We start from the raw sequence: 20767 nt of genomic DNA, 5'->3' as shown, positions 1-20767 counted from the left end.
GAACTAATGATACTGAATCACCTTTTAATTCAGCTCCAACATTTGATCTGTGGCTAATACCAATCCACTCTAAAATTATCAGTTTCTTTGAAAAAATTTATTCTAAATAAGAATTTATTGCAATTGCTAGCATCAGTTGGAACGGGTGTATGATTGGATTGAACCGAGTTGACTTTTTGTTGTAAAAAATTAAGTTAAAAGCCACTCACAATATGGCGGAACTGCTTACGTGGGATTCGGTCAGCCTAAGGATGAACATCCGGGAAGTTTGCGGAAGTAGACCAAATTAGTCAAGTTAGGAAAAATCAACCGCAAAGTGCTGCTAATCGTCGCACAAAAATAAGATGTTGACTTTTGCGTTGGTGGGTTATTTGAACTGGAATTAAGTTTTCTGGGCAAATTTAACTTAAATCTAACTTCTGTTTGTACTCCACTGTGAAAATTGGAGAAAAGTTTTAAATATAACTACGGTTGTTAGCGGTAACAGTTGCCAATTACAGCTCTTATTGTGAAAGAAGCTACCAGAATCGGTGCTGGTCCGTCTTGTAAGCTTAAAACAGGGTCAATGTTTATACCCTAAGTAGTCTTCCTCTTGTCGTATCTGCTATTGAAACGAAATCTATCTACTGCTCCCTGGTTTACTTTCCGAATGGATGGTACATGGAACCGAACCGAACGGGTCCAGACCGGGCCGGGCCGAGAAACGAAAGACGGCAGCACCCAGACTGACAGCAAGATACAAGGTGAACTGGATGGAAGAGGCTTCATGTTTCAGCAGCATAGGTTTCTGTCTTATGCCATGTAACAGCCGGTTTACTACAGATACAGTAGAGTGACACTTAAAGGCAACCACAGTTTTTAAGTGTCCTTCAGTGTAATATAGCAATATACGCTATAATATTACAGTGCAGTGTGTTTTTTTTTTTTTTTTTACAGAGTAATACTTCCAAATTAGCTGATTTTGTGTTATAGTCCTTACCAGGACAATATTCTCATTCTATATTGCAAAAAAATCCAAATATTTACTAACAGCATATATAAAAATGCTATAATGACACACCTACTGTGATAAGTTATAGCTTAATATATTAGTTGTAACAGATTATTAGTGTGAATGCTGTGTTCAACTTGCTCTTCTAATGCTGCCTACATCTTTTGGTATTCATAACATTTATACTTTTTTATAATCAGTTATTTTATGGATTTTTCATCCCCATTGAAATGAATGGAAAAACAGGAACATCTTCCTCCTGTGACAGAATTAGAATTAAATATAAAATGTCATTTGTGTTTTACAGATGATGTTTCATCTCCTGTCTAGCTAGGTACAATGAATCACCCAGTTTTGGGACTGTCGGGGAGGAAACAAGACAGAGGCCATTTTTAAAAAAAACTTTTAACACCTGGAAATTACTTCTTATATTTCTGCAAGTCTTCAGCAGTTGACTTCGAACGCTTTTGCCGTTTTCAGTGAAAGCATTCAGCATTCACACTTTGCATTTTCACAGGAAATGCAACATTTCTAGTTTTAATTGTCTCTTGGTTATGTCTCAGTCAGCTTTGCACATTTTACCAGCAGTGTTAAAGAATTGCAGTGATTACTCGTCCCAGTATTGTTTTTATAAATGTATGGTGTCATCACCAAGGTCACGACCCCAGGTTGTCAAAGGTGAACCTGTTTACCTTGTTGAGCTTGTGGATGGAGGTATTCCCTCGGGATCAACCTGAGGACAGTGAACGCAGTCAGGTCAGTGTAAAAGCTGCACAAAGGCAGATGCTTTGAACAGTGATGTGCACACACCAGAGCGATAGGGACATTTTTAATGCCTGTTCTCCATTTCAGATCCGTGGGACTGGTCTGGTGGTGGTACATCAAGGGAAAGTCTTGGGACTCCACTGTTCTGGAGTCGACCTTCACGCAGCACAAGCAGCCATCATTCAGCACGGTGCAAAACTGGCCGGCTGTCAGCTCTACTTCTCCAGGAGACCTTGTGCCACTTGCCTTAAGATGATCATAAATGGTGAGAAAGACAGTTGAGACTGATTAATATAGACTAACATTTTCTCAAAATTGAACAGTTTAATATATTCCCATACATTGTAATAATGGATTCAAATATATACTGTCTAGTTGAGTAAAACAGATGAGTAAAACATGAGTAAAACATACATGTATAAATCCAAGGAAGTGCAGCTGACTTTACTACAGTTCAGTTCTTTTTACTACAGTTCCCTCTCATTAGCAAGTATCAAAAACATGCAATTATTTTCCTTCATGTTCAATTCAGAAATAATTTATTCATCCCAAAGGGAAATTACATTTTGTCATCCAAGTATCTTCATAGAGTCGCTCTGGACTGGAAGGATCTCCAGTAGCAGACAGGCTTGCAGCAATTTAAAGAGGCCTCTGACTGAAGACAGTTGCCGTCAGTCTAATGACATCCTAACAGCTCAATACACAGAGCAGAGACTACTCCACAGTAACATATTCTGAATGACATCAATTATAAAAGTCTACAAAAATAAATTCTAGAGCGAGCAAGGACAGAATAATCAAAATCAAACATAAATCAAACATAAATGTACCAATATACCCATTAATGGTTGCAATTTGGGAAGACATAGCAACACAACAAATAAATAAATGCTGGAGCTTATGAGGAGATGTAGTCAATCAGACCCAGGACTTTTCTCTTTGGGAAAGAAAAACTAAAGTAGAAAAAAAAAACTTAAGTAGATAAAGATAACGGTAGGAGTAGCTGTGTCAGTTTCTTCCAGGAAATAAAGCAACAGAAAACACATTACTATGTCAGAAGAGCTTTCCATTAAAGAGAAAACAAAAGGTAGCACATTGAAACAATAACTATGGGAGTGGTTTAGACACAGTCAATCAGAAGAATGCTTTCTGCGGAAAAGAAAACTAAGGAAGTGTATAATTAAGGGTAGCAATAACTGCAGATACTGCATTTTAATGGGCTTTCTGTTTCATTTATCTGCCATAGATGTAGTTTCTATTTTCATTTCTGTCAAATTTCAAACCACTACCCAGACAAAAACACAACATATTTGTTACATTAAATAACAGATACATGAGAGCAATAAAAATAGCAAACAACAGTTTTCATTTATCTATCCTACAATTATCATCTGAAGACGTTACTTTATTGTGTCAGGATTTGAAGAGGGTTGTCTTAGTAGTTTAATCTACATCAATGTTATCTCTACGCTGCCTTTTATTAGGGACTATCGTACGCCGGCAACATGCTGAACTTTGGAATTGTCTCTGCGCTTTTTTTCTCCCTCAGCTGGAGTCAGTCAGATCTCCTTTTGGCCCGGGGATCCGGAGATCAGCATGCTGAGGTCCATGTCTTCAACCCAAGCAAACGCCAGCAGCACGTCGCTCTCTGTGACGGAAGACGTTGTGCTGGACGCAGTTGCAGTAGAGAAGCTGAAGTCCAACAGCCGTCCTCACATCTGCGTGCTGCTGCAGCCACTGGCGCCTGGCCTGCTGCAGTTTGTTGAGGAGACATCCAGGGAGAGCGATTTCATGAAGAGGATGACCGAGGATGACCCAGGAATGAATGAACAGGACCTGTTCAACAGGTAAGCTCACCATACTGCACATACATCAAATGTGTGTGTATATTATATATATATATATCAGTGATTCTTGAGAATAGGGACAAAACAGGTCCTATGGATAAAGCATGAAATTTGAATAAAATATACACAAGATATATTTTTTTCAAATATCTAACTAAACTAACCTGTGTCATGTGAACACAACAATGTATATTTTTCTTTTTATTGCTGAATATTTTTTTATTTTAAACATTGTAGTCGGTGGATGATGCCTGTAAAAGCCCTTGTCCAGGAGCAGAACTCAACACATTCTTATAGTTTAAAACAATTAAATAAATACTAAAATTATATATTATGACAATTAAGTATAAGTAGACATATAAATAATTATAAAAGTATCGATAAATTGAATTAAAAATAATTTTTAGATATTTTCCAACTCCGTTGAAATTTGTCCTTAGTTTTTGTCAACACCGTCAGAAATGAAAAGAATGTAAAAAAATCAGGCATTATTGGGGGGCACCAGAACTTCTGAGGACCCCATGACGTTGTCTTTTCTCTTCCTTTGCTAGGAGGGCTAGTTAGCTCCGGTTAGCTTAAGTTATTCTTTAGTTTTTTCTTCTGTTTTATTCCTAAGTTGTTTGTCACAACCATGATGTGTCAACTCCATAACTGACAATTTACAAAACTTTGATGAAATTTTGTGAAATAAAAGCTTAATTTTGGTATAATGTAAAGATTTCATGGACCTGACGAGCTACAATATGGCCTCCTTCAGAATAACATCATATAAATTGAGGTAGTTTGGCATTTCGTCAACTCCGTCAGATGTCAACTCCGTCAGAGTTTTTCTGACTCTTTCAGTGAAATTGTTGTCAAATCTCACTTAATTGTGCAACTAATTCATTTTAATGTATTTTACATGAATTGCATTACTTCACATGTACCAAGTTTTTCATTTTACTCACTAGTTTGTCACCACCTTCAGTTCTGTGTCAACTCCGTCATGCACTGTCAACTCCATCAGATGGACTTTTTCTTGTTTTTTGTTTTAAATAATATTTATTTTATTTCTTGAGAAGCATTTGTCTGTAAATTGAGTAAAAATATCACTAATGGGGTATTTTAAAAATCATTTTAGATTTATTTTTGTCAGATGGTGATGACAAAGTTTTGGGTCAGGTCGATTAAAAATGTAATTTTTAAAAAAAAATTCGCAACTGGGAGCCTGTACCTTAGCATCTTCATATTTTCTAAACATTATTTGTCATATTTGCATACATAAGGTTGAGAAATAATTAAAAAAAAATATGGGAAAATTAAAACGCATTTTGTCCCTATTCTCAAGAATCACTGATATATATATAATATTCTGTATGTATATACAATGTAGATTCTGCACAGTTCAACTAGTTACAAATGTTTGGGCAGGATTAATGCAAAAGGTACCAGTCAGAAAAGACTTACAAAAATTCTCCACACTATTTATTTACTATAAGATACTGAAGACTTTGAATAATAATTGAAGTAAACAATCCTGCCAAAATTAGCATGAAATAGAAATAAAATAATTTTTTCTTTCATTTTTATTTCTATACTTACTGGCATTTTCGTCCATAAACATTTGCTTCCTAAAAACACAAAACATCCAGACTTGCCTACAATCTTCCAAAATCTCAGGAGAATTTTTTTTTCCAGCCTGATGAAAGTGATCTTAAAGATTTGTGCATTAATTTAAAAAAAATATTCTATATTAGTCTCATTTTATCACATTCCAACAACCTGACATTTGTCAAGGATGCATTAACAATTAAAAACTGGTGAGTATACCAATAAAGAGTTTTACTTTCATTTTAGCTGCTATTTTTCTTTTTTGTTATTATTGATTCTGATAAATTAAATGTAAAGACTGTGAAGTGATGCTTGTTTTTCATGAGTGGTTATCAGACACCGCCAGGCATCTGAACATCCCATCTAAATGACAAGGACACTGTAAAAAAAAAGAAGAAAAAAATCACAGGCTGGACTCTGTTTCATTTACACAACATTTGATGTTTTAATGTTTAAAACACTAAATTTGTTTTCAGACAACGTCTAAGACACTTCAGAGAATTTTCCAGACAGTTCTTGGTTGGAACATCCCAGCAACACAAGGAGATTTTGATCCAAATGGGCCTGGAGAACCTCTGTGTGGAGCCCTACTTCTCCAACCTGAGGAACAACATGGCGGCGTTGGTGGAGATTCTGGCTGCTGTGGCTGCAGGGCTCCCTCAAAACCAATATGGCTTCTACAGGTTGGGAACTTATTTATTTTCACCAAAAACTAGGTTCTTAAGTTGCTGGGGGTTTTTTTGTTGTTGTTATTGATAATAGTTTTTGTGATTCAGCGAAAACTGTGCAACAACACCTCCTCATCCAGGGGCCGTGTCTCAAGAGGTGGCTCGCCACTGCATCATCCAGGCCAGGCTACTGGCATACAGGACAGGTTGGTTTGATGGCGCTAAAGAGAACAACTCAGAGCACAGAGGGATTTAGAGAAGATCATCCTATTATATATAAAAGTAGTATTAACAACTTAACTTAGAATATAACTATAGAGGAGGGATGCTAAACATGTAATCACGTGGGCCAAAATCATCAAAATTATGGACCAAAAAAAGGCATAATTTTAAAAATTAAAATCTCCAGAAATGTGATTTTATTTTAGCTATGTGACAATAAACTGAGCATTAACTATTTTAATTAAGCAAATAAATAGTCAGATTCTTTTTTTTTTTTTTTTGGAACAGGATTGTTGAGACAAATTTCCTTATTAAATGAGAGGCTTTCAGTCAATTTGCATATTATTTTGGGCTTGACTAAAGAAAACCGAAAAAAAAAATATTTGGCTATTATCAGCAATAAAAACATGATGTAGGTCAGTATTCATTTGATTATTTAGCCAAGTTTTAATACGTTAATTAAAATTATATTTGGGTGCCTCAAGGTATACTTTTAATGAGTAGATGTGGTCATATTTACCATGAAAACAGAAGGAAATTGGCTAAATGGATGGAAAATAAGACCTTGGTCATTATTGATGACCAAGAGTTCTTAAAGAAACTATCACACAGATAATAGAATTTTACTCTGAGCAATTTACACAATTTCATTTTCTGTCCTTTATTGTACAAACAAGAGATAAAGTGTTATGAAATCATAGTTTCCTTACTAAATTGCTGTGTCCAACAGGGTCCCCTGCTGGTTGCACATGGTACAGCTTCCTTCTTGGATTTCCATAAGCTTTAAGCCATAATGATCTAAAGCAACAAAATTATATCACTCTGTGTGACAAGTCTATATATTATACATATTCAACTTTTTTATTTAAGTACTGACGTAAACAAACATTTCCATTAAGTTCTGCTTTATTACCTCTAGTATTTTAAACACACAAATTGATTGAAGTCTTTTGGTAAGATATTCATGCAAGCTTGCAGGATATATTTCTAAAACAACATGATTAGGACATGGTTATGCTACAGTGTTGATGTCTGACTGGTCTATTTTTCACCAATTTTCTCTTTTCTTTTTGTTGTTTTTTGCCATCGTCGTTCCAGAGGATCCAAAAGTGGGAGTGGGTGCTGTTATCTGGGCGAGAGGGCGGTCGGTAAGAGCTCCGTAATTCTTTTTATTTCAACATAAAGCATTAGTTTCTACAATAAAACTTTACCACACTTTTGTGTGATGGGAACTCTAAATTGGAATTAATTATTATTCAATTGTTTTTTTTGTTCAGTTTTTACAGTTCATAGTGCAATGGTATGAAGCAGATAATTCAAGTGTCCTGACTAATTCTTGAGTGATTGCTATGTCGTTTTCTAGCAGGTGGCGCCCTTATACTGAATTTCAATCCGTCTGTAAACCAGTTCCTAAAAATAAGGGATACTCCAATCACAAATTAAAAAAAAAAAAAATATATATATATATATATATATATATATATATATATATATATATATATATATATATATATATATATATATATATATATATATATATATATATATATATATATATATATATATATATCTTGACCTCCCTCATCTCAGGCTGGCTGTCGAGGAACAGGCTGCCTGGATTTGGTGGGTTGCGGGTACAACGCCTACCCTGCAGGCTCAGAGTACGCAGAGTACCCCCAAATGGACTGTACACAGGAGGACCGTCAGAGACGCAAATACAGATACATCATCCACGCAGAACAGAACGCCCTCACCTTCAGGTCAGCTCGTTTAACAACACCTGCCTGTCAAGTCTCATTTGTCTCTCTTGACTGATGGATGTCTCCTCTGTCTTTGTGTTTTCAGGACGCGAGACGTCAAACCAGAGGAGCTAACCATGATGTTTCTGACCAAATGTCCGTGTGACGAGTGTATCCCTTTGATAAGAGGGGCTGGAATTACACACATCTACACCTCAGACCAGGACAGGGACAAAGACAAGGGGGACATTTCCTACCTGAGATTCAGCACCCTGGAGGACATCAGAAAGTTTGTTGTAAGTTAGCATCAGAGAGAATTAATATTTATTTTTCCAACACAAGCATGATTGACAGCACTAAGGCCCACCTCCTGGTTCTGATTGGTTGTTTCTGACTGAGTGGTGTATTTGTGCGGTTAGTGCAAGGAGATTTTTCACAGATTATCTTTTCTGTCACAATATGTACAAAACTATTTTTCATACTGTCGCTTTAAAGAGTAAAGTAAGACATGTTTATTTTCTCACAGTGGCAAAGGAACCCTTCTATTCCTCCTGAACCGTCTTCTCATGTCGCAAGTAAGTTACAGCTCTCTGTCCTTGTGCTTTTATTCTCTTTAACTGTGGTTTATGTTTTTACGTGAAACACTGTGACCTCGTCGTTTCTCTAGATGGTTGTATTCGGAAGCACAGCCGGCAGACTGAGCAGGAGTACGTAAATAAGAAGCTGTGCACCGAGAACACCAAGAGTTTGCCTTCTGGCAGCTGAACGTTAGTCAGTAAAGGACGGACTGGCCTGTTCATGAGCTCAACTCCACAGACGTTATACGAGGGGTGAATAATTTGCTGATGGTAAAATCTGCACTACTACAAAAAGTATTTCCTCCTCTACAGATTTCATGTTTCTTGCTTTGTTTGTCACACTTCAGTGTTTCAGATCATATCAAGCTAAGATAACATCTACCACCACCAGGTTTGGTAGTCCACTAAAAATATCCTCTTTTTTTTTTTTTTTCTTGTCAGCCCACAAAATATTTTCTCCAAATGGCAAATATTTTTACTTAGGTTATTCCTGTCTAACGTTAAATGCTTCAGTTAAAAATTTTCAGTGTCAAGAAAACAAAAACAGAAGAAACCTGTAAGGGGGCAGATGTACGAACAATTTTACAATTTATTTGAACATCTGGGACAATGTAGTAACCTCAGCAACATGAAGAGTTAGAGTCATAAATATAAGAAGTGATATAAAGTGAAATTGTTTTATATTTCCATATGAGAGGACTAAGCTGTTGAGAATGGATGCTTAACGTGGCGAGACTTGTTGACAGAGACTTGACTAAAATTTAAAGGAATGCAGATTGCACCATTTCCAGATGTTTTTATTTGACAGTTTACTACAGAATAGCTAAATACATTAAGTTTATTTTCTGTTTTAATCCCTTGCTGTGTGTATTTTTGTCTGTGGTTCAGACAAAGAAGCTCAGTGTAAACAGATGTGACTTTCAAAGTTTGAAGACACCAGTGACACCAGTTTTGTAACTGAAAAGATAAAAAAGCTTTGTGAAACCAAAATGCCACATTGATATGCAAAGAAAAATTTGTAAAGAAAGGGATTTCATTGTGATTTGTTTGAACCTTTTTGCCTTTTAGTTTACAACTTGTAAAATTATGTCTCGGTACAAAAAAGTTAATTTTGTTCAAAATGTAAAACTCATTCTGTTGGTTAAAGATTTTAAGCATTTATCTCTTTATATCTCCCTATCTTTATTTTGATTACTGTGGTTTACAGTTAATGAAAACCCAAAATTCACTTTCTCCCAAAATTAGTCCTCGGGTTTAATCCCAGACCCCTGATTGTCTTCCACTTCTCTTTCTCCTCACCTTCCTGTTACACAGGTAATGAAGATAAAGTAGTTTTATTATTTCTATTTATGCAGTAAGCTTAAAATTATCTTTTCTGGTAAGCCACAAGTCATTGTTGTGCATTCTATAATATTTAACATTTCAAATAAATTGTTAAATTATTTGAAATGTATTTGCATTTTGAATTTTGGGTTTTCTTCAGCTGTAACTCACAAACGGTTTCTGATACAGGCGACATATGAGAAGGAGGCAGACCAAGCAGGCTCGGTCCACCTCTGATCACAAATAAAAGAAATAAATGCTTAAAATATTTCAATTTGTGTAGAGTTACTCTCAAAAGTCTACACACCATTGTTGAAACTTTTCCCAAGTTGGCTTTTGCGACATTAAAGAGAAAAAAAGAAAAAAAAAAAAAACAACAGGACATGGTATCTAACTTTCTTCAAATACTGTGCTTTAAAAATACAACAAACAAGTACTTTGTCGCAACATTTTTGATTCAGTTAGAGCGTAAAATATATTAGGTATGAGTTGTCCACAGTGAACATCTTCCACAGCCCACTTCAGCTGCTGAAGTGGGCTGTGGAAGATGTTTATGAAGTCTTTCTTTTGTTGAGCTGGATGTATGCTTCGACTCACTCCTGAAAAAATAAATTCCTTCTTCATATTCAATTCTCTAAAGGTTTTTTTATTGGTCGAGTTATCAGTGCCAATTACCTTAACTTTGGGGGATTGGTGATTGGCCGATATGTGAAGCCAATTTTATCCACTGATTTTATCTATCTGAACAAAGGTATAAAAGTTAGCCACCGTCCTCTTTTGCTCTGCAGAGAGAGGTTTGACTGACAGACCGCCCCACCAGGTCATGTCTGCACGTTTGCACTTAACAGTAGTGACCCTACTATTGCCAACTGAGCAACTTTCTTGCTACATTTGGCGACATTTCAGACAACAAAAAAAATTGGTATCGGCCAAAAACAAGATCGGTCATCAGCCAGAAAACTGCAACCAGTGCACCCCAACTTAAGATGGAATACATATGACATTCTTTGATTAAATTAATTTCTTTTAGTTGCAATTACAATAGTTAAAATGTAATTTATATCAGAAGTCTTTCTCATCTGAGAATGTGGGCTTAGTCTGAGCCTTCAAACAATTTTAATTGGAGAAGTTTTACATAACTTATAAGTTGATGTAAAAGTAATGTTTGTTTTAGATACATAGCTTATCATGCTCAGCAACAAAATAATATCGCCAATTACATCTTACAGTAGCTCATTTGATATATTAATGCAGTAGCCATGTAGCCTGATGAAAGAAACTTCTTAGCTAGACAATGTCAAACATTAAGAAGTTAATTGTTATTAAACGTTATCAAACACGCCGTTTTGAACCCCAGTAATATACAGAGCCAACCATGAGAATTAACTAATTTAAAGTTAAAGCTCAGTTTCACACGAATACAAACATTGTAGCATAAAAGTTTGGTTGTTGAGCTGGACCGGTCAAGGTCGCTATCAAGCTAAGTTTCTATTAGCAGCTCCGCAAATCTTTCTGATAAACATTACATTACCAAGACACATTCAAACATACCTTTATGTTGGCTTTTTCTATTCTTCATTTCTTTTCTCTCTCCCTGAAGGATTTAGTCCTTTTTTGCGACAAAAAATGGCTAGAAGATAAGTCCTAAACTAGAACAGTGGTGCCCAAAGTTGGTCCTCAAGGTCCTGCATGTTTTAGTTCTCTCCCTGGTTTAACACACCTGGATCAAATGATGGCTCATTAGAAGACCAAAGAAGAACATCGACAGGCTGAGGAGATTGTTACTACCACCAGAGAGAGACAGAACTAAAACATGCAGAAGATAAGTTTTGCTAACTTACAAAATTAAAAACTTGTTTATATAATTATTATTGCTAATTTTAAAATAATCTTAATCTTATTATATAATATCATGTGCGTTTTTGAGTGCGACGGGGTGAATAAAGCGCTAGTGACTGTCGATAAGCATTTTCCTGTGGCTTGCACAGTCAAAACTGCAAAAGCTCAATATTATATGAGACAGTGTTCCTGCATGGTTCTAATTCCCTGCAAAGGTATACATGTTTCTTTAATGGAGCCAAAAATAAGATTTGTGTTTGGACTTGGACCCTGTTTCTCTGGATAAATTGCTCCTGCCAACAAAAGCATCCTAACAATGCAGTAGGATGCAACTCTGCTTCATAAAAGGACTACTGCTCTTCCAAGTAAAAGGTCACATAAACTTCAATACCTCTTCATTTTGGGCAAAAATATGCCTGGCTATACTTTAAATCATGCCCTCCAAAAATTAAAATAAGGAAGCAACATGAGGTCCAAATATGTGGTTTGCAACGCCATGAGGGGTTAAATAAGTAATTTTTTTAAAATTTATTCAACATAAAGAGATTGACAATAGATTTTAAACAATGTAATCTCATCTGTTCCGCTCAAAAATGCACAATATGTCTATAAACAATTCTGGAGTATTATCCACCTTATTCCTGGGAGGCTTTGGGGGGGGAGGGGGGGGGTTACTGTTACTGTTGTGCTGTTCGTAGCTGTACTCTAAGTTTAGATTGTGGCTGCTAGTGATGTACTGACGTTGCGCTACAACAAACTGCAAACATCGAGACCATTATGAACATCGCAATAAACATGAAAACAGACACGAATGAACGTGTCCGTGAAGTTGCGCAACTAAACGCCATTATAATCATTAATATTAAGATGAGCGTCACAAATCTGTGCATCTGAGTTGTGGAGCCGCAGCGCGATGCGCTGTGACAGCAAACGCAGGGCCGTAACGCAGAACCTGGAGGCTGGGGCAGGGGGCTCGGGGGGGGAGGACTCTAAAATCCTACTTAGATTTTAGTGGAGAATAGTGGAACACACAAAAACATGCATAAATTACTAAAGTTTCTTTTGTACTGTTGTCACCATTAAATAATCTCCCCTTCAGTTCAACCTTATAAGTGGAGATATACTTGGTGAAGTAGCTAAATATGCTAATGTGGGTTATTTGTGGCCATTTCTTCATGTCGCTATTCCTCCCTGCAATAGCTATAGGTAGCAGTAAAACAATATTACCATGTTTAAGCTGTGATAGTACATATTTTATAGCCTAAAACCTCTGACGAAAGCCAGTTAGCAACTTGCAACATGTAAACAAATGGCGGTTCCAGTTTGCGGCAGAAGTTGCGCCCATAAATCAGGCAAAGCCTCATGGAGGCTAGGAATAAGGTGGATAAAGTACTGAAATATTCCGTTTGTCAACGAAATAACGTCATTGCCACTTTGGCACAAGCACAGTGACAAACGTTCAGAGGATGAAAACAATAGACTCTGAGCAAAACTCATATGATCCAGCTTTCCGCCAGCATTTAAACACATCACTTACACACTCATTTGAGGCTGTCTGAAGCGTGAAATGAGTCTCAAAAATCCTTGTGCAGTCGTAACCGGATCTGTGCGTAAATGCAGTTTTGTCTGTGTGCATCAGGCGACTCGTGGGCAAAGGTTTGAATTTGTATTTATCAGATTTGTGAGGTTGTAGTTAAAAAAATTTGTGCATAGAAATTTTACATTTGTAGAAATTGTAATTGCGTGTGTGTACTTTTATTTTATATTCGTAATTTCTTCATATTTACAAGTACCCAGAGTTATGCACAAATTTTCTTTTTACAGTTTACAAATCATGTTTCACAGATACAAATCTCCAAAGTTACACACAAAGATGCTTACATGGATTACAAATCCAGTATTACACACGCACAGGTATTTTGAGACTATTTTCACTCCATACTCTGCTAACATCTTTCATCTTCCCTCAAGAATCTCTGTCAGAAAAAAAAAAAACATCCTTCAAGATTTTGGCGATTTGCAGCAACTTCACATGATTGCAAATTTCACCTTTAAGAAGCGGCGGAAGGAGAAAGCATTTTTAGCCCAAATCGTCTTTTTTTTCTTTTTTCCCCCCTGCTGGTTCGTTTAACAAAGCAAATCAGATGCTTCCAACACATTGAGCTACATGCTACACATGAAAACAAAAAAGATTTTCTAAATAAAAAAAATAAATTTACAAAAGTTAGATCATTGATTATGAGCTACTTTTACCAAACAAACAGAAATAATCTTTTTAAATAGTACAACCATTATTGTTAATGTGTTTTTTTTTTTTTTTTTTCTATTTTCTACGCCTTCCTATTAATAAAAAGCTGGGTGGGATCGGAGGGGCTCTTCTAGGAGGCTGGTTTTTTCAGATCCCTGATCTGTTTGATAAGGTACGTCTTCTCGTCGTTGAACTGCTCGTCGTCTGTGCGGTCCTTCTGGAAGTTGCTTAAGAAGTCAATTAGTTTGGTCTGGTTCTTCAGTAGGATGTCGGCGATGGGCTGCGTCTTGTTGGGGTTCGCTACAAACACCTGGACAGAGACGGGATCAATAACAAATCAATAACAAGTTTCAGCTTTTTTATAACTGCCTAAAACCAAAGAACAGCGTGGAGTAAAAACTGTGAATAAAAACAGCCACCAGTTTAGCAGAATCTTAGATATTTAAAACAAAAAAAATGAACCAATAATTATCAACACTTATATCGCCATATATTTTTCAGCAATATCGTCCGGCCCCAGTTCACTTAAATTCATCTCTGCCTTGAATTTTTGTCTCTTTTTTTTAATTTTTTTTACCTTAAACACGTGGAAGGCCTCAAACTGAATGTTGGAACTCTTGTCTCTGAGCAGATTCATCATTAGCTTGAGGTTTTCAGGCTTGCTGATGTAGTAAGTCATCACCGTGAAGTTGTGTCTGTCCAGTAGCAGCTCGCCCAGAAGCTGCAGGAAGCATAGTTTCAAAAGAGTTCATGTTCTGACAGGCTGTCTGAGTACTTGCTTAATAAAAACACCGGGCGGCGTCCGAGTCAGACCTTAAGCGATTGCCGCTTTGTGACATAGTTCTCAGAGTGCAGCAGCTTCTCATAGTTAGTAAACACCTGCAATCAAATGTAAAGAACATAATAGTTTAGTTTGTTAAGAGTTTGAGATCTGGTCTGAGATGTACACAAGGTTTCAGGGCTGAGACCTCCATAGCAGAAACTTTATCTAGAGCTGGATTCATTCATTCATTTATAAAGCTCTTTAAAAACAAGAGGCAACCAAAGTGCTGTACAGGTCAATCAGAAAATACAAAGTTGAAAAATAAACAATAAAATTCCCAAGGAAGCCAATTTGAAAAACTCTCAGTCTTTAAGAGAGATTTGAATTCCTCTCATCACAAAATAACATCTAGGTAATGTTATCTATATGTTTTCTAATCCATCTCTGGAAGGGCGTTTTTCAACTTTGATCACTCACAGCATCGTAGTTCTTTTCGAGGAATTCAGCCACGACCACTTTGTGTCTTGTAAGGAGATCCTGTGGATATAAAGACACAATAAAAATATTAATGATCAAAGAAATGAAGAGTTTTTGCCTCTATTATTTCCTTCCTTGTAGAGCTCTTTTTTTTTTTCAAAGGTTTTAACAAAAATATCAGAAAATAAGTACAAATTTGACTAAGATGCAGTTGAATTTTAAGTGGGTTTTTTTTTATTGGCCTGGTAAGAATTAATGGAAATAGCTGAAATATTGTATTTATCAGGAACCCTTAAAGAAGACCATATCAATAAAAGCTGACATCATTCAAAGTTACCTTAAAGGTGGCAAAGGCGTCAGAAGCGATGTCAAATGTGGACATTTCCACGTAGCTGAAGAAGCTGTGAAAATGTTCAGAATAGAGAACTATCCTGGCGAGTGGCTCGTAGCGAATGCATTCCCTCAGCATGATGCCGCAGTTCAGCGCTATCTGCGGGGTTTCGTATCTGGAAATACACAGAGGCAGCGTTGAGTCAGTTTCCGGGATTCGCAGAGCAAATGCCGTAAAAAACCCTCGTCTGACTCACCCTTTCAGCAGGATGAAGAGAACCTCTTGGTGGGAGCACAAGTATTCGACGGTGGGGCTCCTCGCTCCGATCTGCCTCCTCAGGATGTTGTTAAAGATCTGACAAACGTCCTTCTTCCCCTGAAAACACACAGAAATGAAACCGACACACTGAATTCTGGAGTTTTGTCCTCCTCGTTCGTCGCTACGTGGATTCGCGACTTCGGTTTCTGCTCACCTCAAACTCTATATACTGCAGGTTCTCTACCAGCGCAATCAGCAAGCCGTTGTTGTACAGCTCCTGCGCGAGCTGGGCCACGGTCTCGGTGTGCGGCTCCTTGTCGTTGCTGCCGTAGAGAATCTCCTTCATCGACACCAAGCATTTTGAAACCTCCTCAGACGCCTGGAGAACGGAGGAAGCGAGCAGAATGAAGAAAGAAAAAGCAACTCGATTAGGAGGAAAGCAGCGCTGCCGTGCGTAAGAGACTGAACGGTCCTGGCAGTGAAGTGTCAGGAGGTGACATGTTCATATCTTTAATTTCACAGACCATTGTGACCCCTTAGCCTCTGGACATCCTGGAAGCTAGAGAAACTCATCTTGTGGAGTCTGGGTTTTCCTACCTTGTCTGTCTTCTTGTCATGTTTGACCAGGATGGCCAGGTTTTCCTTTAGAGTCTTGATAATGTCCGCTGGACTCTTGTGGGATTTACCAAACAGCGGCATGACGGACACCCGTTAACGCTTCAAGTCCTGCAAAACACAACAGACTTTAGTCTGTGATACATGGCAGGGAGGGGCTACTAGCAATTATATTAAACATTTTTAATTAATAGAATAAACATTTTATAGCGTCCTTTTAGTGTACGTTTGATCATTTGTAGCAAAAGATGCACCTGCAGCTAAAACATACCTCTGACATCAACGTGTGAAAAGTTCAGCCCTGATTAAAATGCACTGTATGTTTAACATTAATACCATATTTGGAGGCTACAGTCTTTCAACTCTGAACCCTGAGCCGTCTCTTTTTGTCCTTCCTGTAAAGCTAATCACAAATAAAGGCAACTAGCAACACAAAAAAAGACATGAGGTGAAAGTAGTAATAAAATAAAAAAAAACTGCAAGGCCAGTGTGACTTTGTTGGTTCGCATTTCTGCACCACGTCATTGTTCTTGAAGTAATGAGTCAGGTCCAAAACACTTCTGACATCCCAGATATGCGAAGACTGTGAGCTTACAAAGTAGACGTAAAGTGACAAAACTGGACTGACGGTAGCCGAGTCGGACAACTTTGATGTGCCCGAGTTGTGAGGAAACCCTGCAGAAAATTTAAGATTCAAAACCATCTGCCAGATAACAAAAACAAGTCTACCCCGACAACAGCGCTTTCTTTTTTTTTTTCTCCATTTAAATACAGCCCTGGAAGGAAACACACATTCATCTGATGTCAAGCAGACATGCCGTGGTTTTCCATCATTGCACAACTCATCGCTCGGGTTGTATTTTGCCCTGGAACACCCAGAATGTCAAGGAGTGTTTGGCATCCGCCTGTCTTAGTAGGTGGAGGCCGGCTAAGAACGGCGCTGAAGCCACTCTGTTGGCATGGAAACGCGTAAGATAACGACATGCACTTCAGCATAGAGAAGGAGCAGTTTGGGAAGAAGCTCGGGACGACGGGAACTTGTGACTGCTAATCCTCACCTGGGAATGTGAGGGCATTACGCTCCCTTCATTACTCTCCCCTCCTTCGTAGATATTTCAGTTCCCAAAGATTAATTTTCTTTTTTCAAATATTTGAGAGATAACTGAAATTCAGTAAAACAGGTAAAACTGGGAAGATACTAGCAACCAATATTTGTTTCCATCTTGCTGCCATTTGCTTTTCAGAAGTTAATGTGATAATTGTCATCTGACAGTGATGCACCACAGGACTGTGGGTGTTTTTAACTCAAGCAGAGGAGCAATGTAATCATTGTAGCCTTTTTTTTTTTTAAAACGTGTTGAAATATAATGTTGGAAAAAATGTTTTTTCAGCTGTTACTTTACTCAGTTAGTAAGCAGATTTAAAGTGAAAACAAACTCCTGATTAGTTGTTTTGGTTGGTTTTATTTTATTATGATCTTTCCATTTTGATTAAAGTGTAACAGCGCTGTGAGGAAGTATTTTAAAGAGAGAGTACAGACCCCTTAATGCTTCTTTAGCTAATCATGCTGGGTCCTGTTCTCCAGCGTTTCCTGGTAGGTTTTGTTGTTACCCAGTAATTATTAAGAATAAGGTCCAAAGGGCCGGCTTTAATTACCTAATCACAAGGCTTTGAGCCACTGAAAGCTTCAGCAGCTGGTTAGTGTTCATTCCTGCCTCTGAAAACTGACTAAATGTGATGTAATGAGATTAATCTGATGCCTGCCGGGGTTGAACGCACACAGCTATCAGCTCAGTTTGAATAAAAGCTAACCGGAGAGCTTCCGCATTAACCCAAACACCTAATTTATAAGCCACAATCTTGATGGAGATAAACAGAACACAGCTAGCAGTGACAGAGACAAATGTCTAAATAAAGCCTGAAATATATCCCAGTGTGCTGGTTAGCTATGATTAAAACAGCTGAACTGGCTGTGAACTTGTCAGAGATACCAAACGCCATATTTCACCACCGGATTACAACATCCAATGAATGAACCTGCGTTTGCTGGATGACTAATCGCTGACGTAGCGATGCAGCAAGGTGACGATCAGGAAGCCCTGAGCAGTCACATGCTGGAGATGTCATTCAGGAGGAAAAGGAACTACGAGACGGAGCTTTACCTAAACCTGACGGGGTTAGGTAAAGCCATTAACCTAAATATTAAATAAAAAACACTTAAATGTTAGGTTGTTCTGGGATTAAAAAGGCATTTCAAACCAAAAACTGGGCTTACAGGTGTTAAAAGATGTCAAAAGCTGCAAATTTGTTCAAAATGTGTGTCAAAAAAAAAAAAAAAAAAACAACAAAAGAGAAACACTCCTATATGGTTGATAGTTTTTGGTAAATAAATGCTATAAGAGCCCTCTGATAGACAATAATTTCAGTCTCTGGAAACTCATTATTTGCAAGGAAACTGGCAACTTTGAGGTAAACGGGTAGGAATGTTTCCTTCCTGGACAAACGTGCAGCTGTCAGGTTCAGCTGATGTCGGATAATGGTGCAACAGGGCCTGGGTTTGTGAAAACACACAAATAAACTGACTTGACCATCTAACTGCGGTGATACATCAACAAATTCAGTTAAATTTGATTAAAAATACTTAATCGTAATCCATAACATCCAAGTGTTAAAGAATCTTTGTGGATAGCGGGGGCAGTGCGCAGGAAGGATCTCCAGTAGCAGTCAGTTTTGCAGTAAGTCAGAAGAGGCCTCTGACTGAAGACTGTTGCTGTATGATAGTCTTATGACTGTCATGACATGGCAGCTCAATTTCTCGACAACAGAGATGATATTTCACAGCAACATGACCCAGATGACACAATCTATTGTTATAATTGTGATAATGAAAAAGGAAGTAAAGAGCTGACATAATCCAAAATTTCAGCAGTATTATTATAACTATATGTTTGTCCCAGACTAGTATAATGCAGCTCTAATTTGTATTCAGCCAACTTAAGGCCAGTATTTCTAAGAAAAATTAAATTACAACCAGCTCCCTTAATAAACAACCTTATTAGAGTATATTCAATCTAAATTTAAATACAGCTGTTCTACTAACAATGTACTATGTCTGGAGAACCATCTTCATGGCTTAGGTCACAATGTATTGATGTGTTAGATTGGCCTAGTCAAAGTCCATACTTAAAAAAATTATTGAGCTGAAGATAGTTAGCTAGTTTCGGATAACTACTTCAAAGATAACCCTTACATTCACAAAAAGGACAACATCCAGTTTAAAAGCAGAAAAAATACAAACAAAAAATGTTGAGTTTTGAACAGTTTTTGTTTTGAAAATTCACACCGGTAGAGGGGTGGTATTCCTTTAAGACTTGCTTGACGATGATTGTCCAAAGTAACATACGAGATAAGGAGGCAGGGAAGAGAGGAGGGGGGAACAAAAACAAAATACACGCACGGCATTTACGGTGAAGCTAAAGAGTTAAAGAGCCCATAAACGACGGGGTTTGGCGGAATAATCTAGCAATAAGGTGGAGGGAAGTGATAAGCGCATAAGGCCGCATTAACAGACCCAGACAATGTGATTTACCACGGCTACACCCCTCTCGCCTCCAGCCAAACTCCCTTCTTGTCTGACAGATTTCCAAAGCTAACTACAGCTGCAGACATCACTGCAGGAACAACCGCACGACGGAGGGGTGGGGGAGCGAGAAAGGCCTCCCATATGTATCACCATTAAACACATTTGAACCCCTTTCATGAAGTTATGAACACTGTCAAGGGCAGTGATATGAAGCCAAAAGGGTAACTGGAAGCTACTGCTTTCGGCATTAGCTAGAAATTATACTCACAGCGAGAAGATGTTCGGTGCCTTTTAAATGTCCTGACCGCTCCAGTCCCGGTTCACAGCGCAGCCGAGCCTGAAAGTAAAGACTCCGTGTTCACACCAGGGCTGTTTGTTGACCGCTAAAAGTCTGCTAAAAATGTCTGCGCTACAATTTAAAACGTGAGGGATCCGTAAAGAAGGGAGTGCAGAATTCCATCTGGTCGCGCTCCAGTATTCTGAAAAGTTAGCATGAATAAAATAGCTTAATTCCGGTACAGATTTTCAAAATAAAATCACAAAGGCTAATTCACGCTAAAAAGATAGGATTCAAAATAACTTAAATGTTAATATATACAAAAAAAATCTATTTTATTAAAGTCATATGAACTCTTCTATTCTGGTTTTTCTTTTTTATCAGATAGTTTTTATTTATAGCGTTTAAAATACCCCACTTCCGGTAGTAGGTAGTTAGGTTTGTCATTACTAACTTGACAAATCTGTATCTTTCCAGCTGCGGCCAAATCTCATTCACTTTCTGTCACCTGATACCTTCCTCTGCACCTTCTTCACTGCCTTTCCCCGATGTACGCAATTAAATTAGTAGTAGCGTAAAAGGTAAATTTGCTAAATTTATCTTTCGACTTCTGTAGAAAATATTTAGAGAAATCTGCAAAATTTTTTAAATGA

At 37.6% G+C, this 20767-nt stretch overlaps 2 protein-coding genes across 2 annotated transcripts; one reads left to right on the top strand and one right to left on the bottom strand.

Moving 5' to 3' along the window:
* The first annotated feature begins 538 nt into the window (after positions 1-538).
* Positions 539-10353, top strand: cdadc1 (cytidine and dCMP deaminase domain containing 1). Its single transcript, XM_014970224.2, has 11 exons — positions 539-743; positions 1647-1747; positions 1844-2021; positions 3306-3603; positions 5670-5876; positions 5970-6067; positions 7182-7231; positions 7674-7843; positions 7929-8118; positions 8349-8397; positions 8490-10353. The coding sequence occupies exons 1-11, from the start codon at positions 650-652 to the stop codon at positions 8585-8587; spliced, it is 1533 nt and encodes a 510-aa protein (XP_014825710.1). The 5' UTR covers positions 539-649; the 3' UTR covers positions 8588-10353.
* A 1722-nt stretch (positions 10354-12075) lies between these two features.
* Positions 12076-20315, bottom strand: cab39l (calcium binding protein 39 like). Its single transcript, XM_014970269.2, has 9 exons — positions 20106-20315; positions 16237-16365; positions 15854-16018; positions 15638-15756; positions 15388-15556; positions 15051-15110; positions 14624-14689; positions 14388-14531; positions 12076-14120 (listed from the first exon to the last, which is right to left on the bottom strand). Exons 2-9 carry the CDS (start codon positions 16336-16338, stop codon positions 13941-13943), a joined length of 1005 nt encoding a protein of 334 aa, XP_014825755.1. The 5' UTR covers positions 16339-16365; positions 20106-20315; the 3' UTR covers positions 12076-13940.
* Positions 20316-20767: the final 452 nt, after the last annotated feature.

This window comes from Poecilia mexicana, unplaced genomic scaffold (genome assembly GCF_051168715.1).
Source record: "Poecilia mexicana isolate PSO_F unplaced genomic scaffold, ASM5116871v1 scaffold_2, whole genome shotgun sequence".
NCBI lineage: Eukaryota > Metazoa > Chordata > Actinopteri > Cyprinodontiformes > Poeciliidae > Poecilia > Poecilia mexicana.
The sequence above is the reverse complement of the archived record's forward strand: the minus strand, read 5'-3'. Positions and strand labels throughout refer to the sequence as shown.

Coding starts and splice junctions, on each gene's coding strand:
- cdadc1 (XM_014970224.2), top strand. CDS start 650: ATGGATGGTACATGGAACCGAACCGAACGGGTCCAGACCGGGCCGGGC. Junction 1,748..1,843: donor AGGACAGTGAACGCAGTCAG/GTCAGTGTAAAA, acceptor TCTCCATTTCAG/ATCCGTGGGACTGGTCTGGT. Junction 8,119..8,348: donor AGGACATCAGAAAGTTTGTT/GTAAGTTAGCAT, acceptor ATTTTCTCACAG/TGGCAAAGGAACCCTTCTAT.
- cab39l (XM_014970269.2), bottom strand. CDS start 16,338: ATGCCGCTGTTTGGTAAATCCCACAAGAGTCCAGCGGACATTATCAAG. Junction 14,690..15,050: donor TCGAAAAGAACTACGATGCT/GTGAGTGATCAA, acceptor ATTTGATTGCAG/GTGTTTACTAACTATGAGAA. Junction 14,121..14,387: donor AGGCCTTCCACGTGTTTAAG/GTAAAAAAAATT, acceptor GTCTCTGTCCAG/GTGTTTGTAGCGAACCCCAA.